The sequence below is a fragment of the Silene latifolia genome, chromosome 7 (genome assembly GCF_048544455.1).
Source record: "Silene latifolia isolate original U9 population chromosome 7, ASM4854445v1, whole genome shotgun sequence".
NCBI lineage: Eukaryota > Viridiplantae > Streptophyta > Magnoliopsida > Caryophyllales > Caryophyllaceae > Silene > Silene latifolia.
Genome location: NC_133532.1, coordinates 38,295,854 through 38,304,351, shown reverse-complemented (window position 1 = coordinate 38,304,351; position 8,498 = coordinate 38,295,854). Strand labels below are relative to the sequence as shown.

Genomic DNA, 8,498 nt, shown 5'->3' with positions numbered 1-8,498 from the left:
GCCGCATTTCATGATTATGAAATATGGCAAATGGATGTCAAAACCGCTTTTCTAAATGGGAATTTAGAAGAGGAGGTGTACATGATATAACCCGAAGGTTTTGTTGATTCTAAGAATCCTAACAAAGTGTGCAAGCTTAAGAGATCCATTTATGGTCTTAAGCAAGCATCTAGAAGTTGGAATCATCGATTCGATCATGTAATAAAAGAGAATGGTTTCACTCGAAGTGTTGAGGAACCATGCTTATAAATGAAATTTAGTGGGAGCAATGTTGTGTTCCTAATCTTGTATGTCGATGACATACTACTCATTGGAAATGATATTCCAATGTTGTCTTCTGTTAAGAAGTGGTTAGGTAACCACTTCCAAATGAAGGATTTAGGAGAGGCACAACGCATATTAGGTATCCGGATCCATAGAGATAGATCCAAGAGGATATTGGCACTAAGTCAAGAGTCTTATGTTGATAAGATTCTTCGACGGTTCAGCATGGACAAATCCAAAAGTGGATTGGTACCTATGGTAACCGGGACAATATTGAGCAAGACTCAATCGCCCTCCGAACCCCATGATGTTGAACGCATGAAATTGATCCCTTATGCTTCCGCTGTTGGATCAATCATGTACGCCATGATATGCACACGTCCTGATGTCTCATATGCCTTAAGCATGACAAGTAGATATCAAGGAAATCCAGGTGAGAGTCACTGGATAGCCGTCAAAAACATCCTTAAGTTCTTGAGAAGGACTAAGGATTCTATCCTAGTGTTTGGAGGAGACACCGAGTTTCGTGTTAATGGATACAAAGACTCGAGTTTTCAAACGGATAGAGATGACATGAAATCACAAGCTGGTTTCGTTTTCATGCTCAATGGTGGTGCCGTTAGCTGGAGAAGCTTCAAGGAAGCTGTGACTGCGGATTCAACAACGGAGGTGAGTACATTGCGGATCGAAGTCGCCAAGAAGTGTGGGATCAGGCAATTCACAGAAGGTCTAAGAGTAGTACCTACCGCCAATGATCCCATCACTCTCTATTGTGATAATAGTGGGACGATCTTCCAAGCTAAAGAGTCAAAGTCTAGTAATAGATCTAGACATGTACTTAGAAAATATCATGTAATTAGAGATTTCATAGAAAGAAAGGAAATTGCGATATGTAAGGTTGGGACGGATGACAACATTGCCGATCCGCTTACCAAGCCTTTATCGCAGGCTAAGCATGATGGACATGTTGCGTCCATGGGACTTAAACGTGTACCAAGTTTTTGTTAGATTTTGAAATGAAATAAAAGTGTTGTTTTTGTTCATGTTCATAATCACATTTGTCTTTTATCTTTTCTTTATACATTGTTACATCCTAACGGGTTGTGGAGACAATTGAACCCCGTTAAAGTGAACACGGATTAACATAGTATTTGCCCATAGTCACTTGTATGAGGTGACGTCTCGAATTGACTAGAGTGTGATGCGATTGATGGCAAATTCAAGTGCCATAGAGTCATATGAGAATGACTAGTCGATCACATAGGCAGACTGTTAGGAACACTTTGTCGGGCCTAATGACCGCTTATAGAGTTCTGGCAAATTTATATAGCCTGGTCGTGGAGAGCTACTATGGTATTCTAATGAGTCGATTCTTTTGACTAAAGACTATTCGCCTAATATGGCACAGTTTCAGATTAACTTTGATTTGTGTTACTACGACCTTCGTAAATGGGGTCAAATGGGCATATTTTGGGTTATGATGGCTGTGGCTAGTCGAAGGGAATGAGTGCGATAGGAATTGTCCACCCCTAGTCAGGGTTATAACAATATCTCAGGGCCACTCGAGGAGTAATGAACTGGAAATGCGTGGCCACGCTCGGAAGATATCTATGGTAGATAAATCCGGTCAATCAGTTATTCTCCAGATCGAGGAAACCACTCTCGATATGATCACTTGCAAGTACGACCTGAAAGACACCTTGCATTGAGTGGGAGATAGTAATAGGACAAGAGAATTGGTGATGCACACTTGTCGAGGACAAGTGGGAGATTGTTGGAATATGTGTCCTCCGACAATAATGCGGTCACAACTGTTGATCATGATGATCACATGTTTAAGTCTCATTTTAAAGAATACAATTAGGAAGTAATATTTTACAACAACCTGGTCCACACATATCGGTAATGATTGGGTGACTAGAGTTTGACATTATTGTCGTGCGACGGTGGTGATCAGTTGATCCCCTTAGGTCATACCTAAAGGATAATACTCTTAATTGATCATTTAATTGATCGTATGACGATACGGGTTAATTAAATTACTTAAAATTGACGGACGATTTTGGAAGTAATATTTACGTATCTCATTATGATCTGATTAAATAAGATACGGTCTGAGTGATCGAATTGTTTTATTACTTAGATGAAATTATTGTTTAAGGAAACAATTTCATTTGAATGAATAATTTATTATAAATACAAGATGTTGTGATTTATAATTGGTAAATTATTTTGGTACAAGTAATTGTGAATTACTAAGTCAATTTTGTATATGACGTATTTTTATTAATACGTTGATTTTAATATGTTAAAATACATAACATTTTTACATGACATGTTAAATGTGACAAATTGACAAAATAATGTGTAAAATGGATTTTCCATTTTACACTAAATGGACCGGAAATAATGGGGAGTATTAGGTATATATTATGTTAATTATGTTAGTGGTAAACATAATGATGTTAGCCTAATACTAGCCATGCATACCTACACAATCTTGTGAAGACCACCTTGTGCATGCATTGGCCATTCTCTCCCACCCATACCCGGTTTTTCCATCCTCCATGAAAAGAGTTTTTGTCTTATTTTTGCATATAGACTACTCTTAGAAAAATATTATTCATTCATTCATTTTTGCATCTAAAATAAGAGCTTTAGAGAGAGATAAAAATCATCCCTTTTCTTCCTCCTCTTAGCCGAATTAAAAGAACCAAAAATAAATATTTTGGGTCAATTTTTATTTGAATTAATATTGTTCTAGTATTAATAATATTAATTTTGTTAAGAGAATATCTTGGGTATTATTCCTTGGGAGGGATTCTATACTTGAATCCTTTGTTCATCCATTTAAGGAGAGCTCAAGAACAAGTAGAAAGGAGATCTTACTTGTACCCATAATCCGAAATATCAATGTAAGGGTTGATGATTTCTTCTTTAAATCTTTTATTGTTTGCATGCATAAGATCATCTTTTAATTTTATGACTAAATTAAATAATACATATACGAATATGTCAAGTAATGAGATATAGATTTCTAACAGTAATATGGTATTGACTACCCGAATGTGATGTCGACATTCGTCGTTTGAGTTATTATTAACTCACCTTTTACTTTGTTACATCCAAACGGGTTGTAGAGACAATTGAACCCCGTTAAAGTGAACACGGATTAGCATTGTATTCGCCCATAGTTACTTACATGAGGTGACGTCTCGAAGTGACTAGAGTGTGATGCGATTGATGGCAAGTTCAAGTGCCATGGAGTCATGTGTGATGACTACTCGATCACATAGGCAAACTGTTAGGAACACCTTGTCGGGCCTTATGACCGCTTATAGAGTTCTGGAAAATTTATATAGCCTGGTCGTGGCGAGAGCTACTATTGTATTCTAATGAGTCGATTCTTTTGACTAAAGACTGTTCGCCTAAGATGGCACAGTTTCAGATTAACTTTGAAGCAAAGCTGCCTTAGAACGCTGAACTCTTCCAGCCAATGTTGTTAGGATCGGGATTCTACTTTGAATCGATGGGGAGGGTAGGATCGAATCGGTAGAATCAGATCGTAGAATCGTAAGATTCTACAAATTTACTAAATATAGTTTTTTATTTGGTAAAAATATATAATTGAAGATCAAAACACTTATTTATACACAAAATATTGATAATTAATAAGTTTAGTATCATTTCATGAACATGTTTCTACAAATTACATGAAATTTGGATTTTACGATGTTATTATATAAAAATATATTTTAATATGTTTACTATGGTGTCGGATCGTAGGATCGTAATATCGTAGAATCGTATTACGATCCTACTTCTAGAAAATTTTAAATAGATAGGATCGTAAGATTCTACAAACATGATATAATCGTAGGATCCGGGATCGGTCAAGCATTTTTGGATCGTAAAATCGTAGAATCACAGGATCGAATCGGGATTCTGACAACAATGCTTCCAGCAATATCACTAAATTCACTTCTATGGATGCCCTTATGGACACTCTTTAAACACCTAAGCTTAGTAAACAGTTGACTCATCTTATCACCATAGCAATGTGTGGACCAACATCTAAGCAGACAAGTTTTGTAGTTAGGAGACATACTCCAACAATTAAGAAACTTAAAGGGTCTATTGCCCCTCAAATTATTATAGACCAGCTTAAGCAAGGCAGGAGAGTGATCAGACACCCCTGCACAAAGAAAACTAGCAGAAGAGATAAAGCTCTGAAGCCAAGCAACGTTCACCAGAATTCTATCTAATTTAGCCCATTTAATAGTAGCACCTTGATTATTGTTCCAAGTATAATGACACCCTGTAGCAATATGATCAGTTAACTGACAAGAATCAAGACAATCTCCAAACTCTTGCATAATAGAGGGAGGATAAGTGACACAACCCACCCTCTCAGAAGTAGAAAGAACCACATTAAAGTCCCCCAAGCAAGCCCAAGGGACAGCTACAGAACTCGAAAACCTAGTCAAAGTGCCCCATAAAACTCGCCTTTCGGAAGCATTATTAAAAGCGTAAACAAATGTGCAAAAAAACTAACTGTGAGAGACAAGATGAAAAAGGGGACAATGGATAAACTGAGCACCAGGTTCCAAAATAGTAAGAGAAATAGCACCAGGATTCCACAAAATCCAAATGCGACCATTATAATGAGCCTGATAATTATCGACCATAGAGAACCGTTTAAACTTACTCCTATAAATAGAACCAGCCTGATGTGCCTTGACATGGGTTTCTAACACAGCACAACAATCCACTTTATTCAACACCAGAAAGTCATAAACCTCCTGCTTCTTATGAGGGTCGTTCAACCCTCGAATATTCCAAGAAGAGATTATCATTGAGGATTTATTACCCCAGGTTTGACTCCCCCGGAGTCTAAATCCTCCAATTCAATATCCTTGGCAGCAATAGAATTATCCTCCTCCAGATTATGGTTTTCATTAGCCAACACCTGAAACTTATTACCAAGATTAGTAGTAACAGATTCTTTAGTCGAAACAGACATTTTTTGTTGTTTCACACCTCCATTAACATCCAGATGTTGAGACGGTGGAGTAGTTTGTACTATAGCTGCAACCGGATCCGTCTTAAGTGGAAGAACCACATCAACCACTGGGACTGCAACAGGCTCCAGCTGCACAACAACTTCACCCATAATCTTCTTCCTCTCCTTAGCAGGATACACCATCCTTGGCCTCTGTCCAGCACGACATTTATCTTTCGTATGACCAATACGTCTACAAGTGTGACAGAAATGTGGGATCCATTCGTACTCAATTTTCTGCTCAACCCTTCCTTGATAAGGAGTCTTAAAACTAACAGACATAGGCAAATCCTTTGAAATATCGATTTCAATAAGCACCCTAGCGAACGCCAACTTACTCTTGTTGGTGGTATATTCATCTGCACATATAGGTTTACCAACATAACTAGCAACTTTACTCAATCCTTTACAAGACCAGAAACAAGGATCAAGATTAGGAAACAAAACCCAAATCGGAATTACAAAAACGACATGAAGCTCCTCGACAATAGTTGCACTCCAAGGTTTGAGAATTAGAGGAAACCCATTCATGTTCCATGAATCCTTCATAATTTTCTCACAATCATCCTCATTAGCAAATCGAAAATAGAACCACCCTTTAGCAAAGTATAAAATCTCAGGAGACGCAACATGGTTCCAAGACTTAGATACCAAAGATTGCATATGGTCGAGTGTAGTTTGGCGTCCCATAACAGTACCAACCAGAGTATTTTTCCAATACTCGAGTTCATCAACAATGTCGATTTACTCAATCTCAATATCCTCATCTATTTTAGGTTTAAAATATGACAGAGGCATACCTTTGTTCGAAGCATTTGAAAATTGGTCATTAGAACGAAGTTTAGAGCCAGCAATAGATTCAGACGGAGTTTTGGACCCACCGGAATCAGAACCCTTAAATAGATCCGCGAAAGTTGTCTTCTCCGGAACTGCATAACCAGGTCCCGAAGCCATAGCTGTCAAATCGTCAGTATCACTGAGTTCCTGTGTTTCCGATGACCGCGGTGGTCGAGGGTGCAAAGGCGGCTGATCCCTCCGGCCCCTAACCATGGCGAAATGTGGACTGAACCACTCCGAGTCACAAGATTTTAAGAGAGTTTGGGCTAGAGAGAGATGTAAGAGAGAGAGTCGGTCGATGATTATTATTATTATTTTTTTCGTTTGTTTGTTTGTTTATTTATTTATTTATTATTATTATTATTTATTATTTATTATTATTTATTATTATTATTACTATTATTATTTTTTTTTTTTTTTTTTAATTATAAGGATGCGCGTAGCTTTCATTATTATTATTATTATTATTATTATTATTACTAAATCCCGATACAATTCCCGACCACTACTCATACTAGGCCAATAAAATCTGTCCATACAACCATAGCACACGGCCCAAGGCCCTATTGCCTGCTAAGTCCAATTCCCGACTTGCTTACTTAGTTTATTATTTAATTAATGTCGTATTTGCAATTATTATTATAAATGCCATTAATTAATCATTTAAATTATATTATTTACTTATATAAATATTATTAATTTACAGGGTATTACAGTCTTCCCCTCTTAAAATGAACTTCGTCCTGAAGTTCGCCCAGAAATACTATAACAACATCTATAAACATCCATCCAATTGAGCACCATTCCAACTTATGATAACACAATTATCCATCTACTATTATAACTACACCAACTTATCAAAAGATGTCACAACAATAACTCAAAAACATTTGTAGTATCACACTGCGGGTCTTCGAGTTGTCTTGTCAGTATCACGCATTTGGATTTGTGGTTTGTTTTATCCTAGGTTTTGTAGAACTTGATTGTTATACTTGACTATCAAGTATACCGTGTATACTTAGCATGTAAGCATTGTGAGGTTTGTTTTTTTGTGTTTGACTCGGTTTGATTCGTTGTTGAAATCGGGATTTGAATTTTGAGTCGGTTTTGTTGGAGTATGTGTCCTCAACAATAGTGCGATCACATTATTAAAACTCATGATAAGAATACATAAAGGGATGATTCATTTTTATACGTCAACTGATCAACATTAATCGGTAATGATTGGCTGACTAGAGTTTGACATTACTGTCGTTTGACGGTGGTGATCAGTTGATCCCTTAAGGTCACATCTAAAGGACGATTCCCTTAATAGATAAATTAATTAATTGTATATTGATACAGATTAATTAATTCCTTAAAATTGAACAATTTACATATGTGAGTAAGAATATATATCTTATTGTATTTCGATTAAATAAGATTCGTTTTAGTAATTAAAATGTTATATTACTTAAACTTTATCTATGAAACAATTAAATTAAGAATGATTAGTTAATTATAATTATAATGTGTTGTAGATTATATTAACATGACCCATTTTATATACTTGTGATTATGAATTACTAGTCAATTGTTATATATATAATTAAATTAATATATGTAATGATATTTAATTGTTAAATATGCATTAATATTATTAATAACATATTACATGTTATATGTTACACATTATATGACAAAATGATAATTATATTGACAAAAATAAAATGGATTCCATATTACCTATGGGGACCGGTTTTTAGAGGTAATTAGGGTGAAATGGTTAATTGTTTTTTAATTATAGAAAACACGATGATTACCATTATAACCTAAACTACACCCTAATTTATTTTGAGAAGAACAACTCTAAAAAGTTGAAGGACATGCATTGGGTCCTTAGACCACTCCCTCCCACCGGTTTTCCACTCCCCCTAATAAGAATAAGAATTGTTCTTATTCTGATTTCGTTCTTACACTTTGTTTTTACAACCACTTCTCTCACTTTCTCTCTTCTCTCTAAAATGAGTTTTAGAATATAGTTGTTCAAAGTCTAATTTACTTAAGGTTACTAAAGTAGTAATAAAAATAATATTAAGATTAAATTTTAAGGTTTCTAATAATATATCTAGTTAATATATTATTAGAATTAAGGGGTAGTCTTAGTGCCATCAAGAGGAGAAAGTCTACTATTGGGGTTTTGGAGGATCATCCATAAACTTGTAGCTCAAGAACAAGTGTCGGAAGGAGTCCTCACTTGTGCCCTAAACCGATTTCTACAAATGCAAGGAACATTGTTCTTACTTTTCTATTTTATATTATGTTATGCATGCACTAGATCATCATCTAAATCAAT

At 35.7% G+C, this 8,498-nt stretch overlaps 1 protein-coding gene across 1 annotated transcript; it reads right to left on the bottom strand.

Annotated features, from left to right (window-relative positions):
• Nucleotides 1-4,833: 4,833 nt before the first annotated feature.
• On the bottom strand, nucleotides 4,834-6,462 carry LOC141591013 (uncharacterized). Its single transcript, XM_074411487.1, has 2 exons — nucleotides 6,127-6,462; nucleotides 4,834-5,685 (listed from the first exon to the last, which is right to left on the bottom strand). Exons 1-2 carry the CDS (start codon nucleotides 6,374-6,376, stop codon nucleotides 5,117-5,119), a joined length of 819 nt encoding a protein of 272 aa, XP_074267588.1. The 5' UTR covers nucleotides 6,377-6,462; the 3' UTR covers nucleotides 4,834-5,116.
• Between the last annotated feature and the right edge of the window lie 2,036 nt (nucleotides 6,463-8,498).

Coding starts and splice junctions, on each gene's coding strand:
- LOC141591013 (XM_074411487.1), bottom strand. CDS start 6,376: ATGGTTAGGGGCCGGAGGGATCAGCCGCCTTTGCACCCTCGACCACCG. Junction 5,686..6,126: donor TTCAAATGCTTCGAACAAAG/GTATGCCTCTGT, acceptor CTATATGTGCAG/ATGAATATACCACCAACAAG.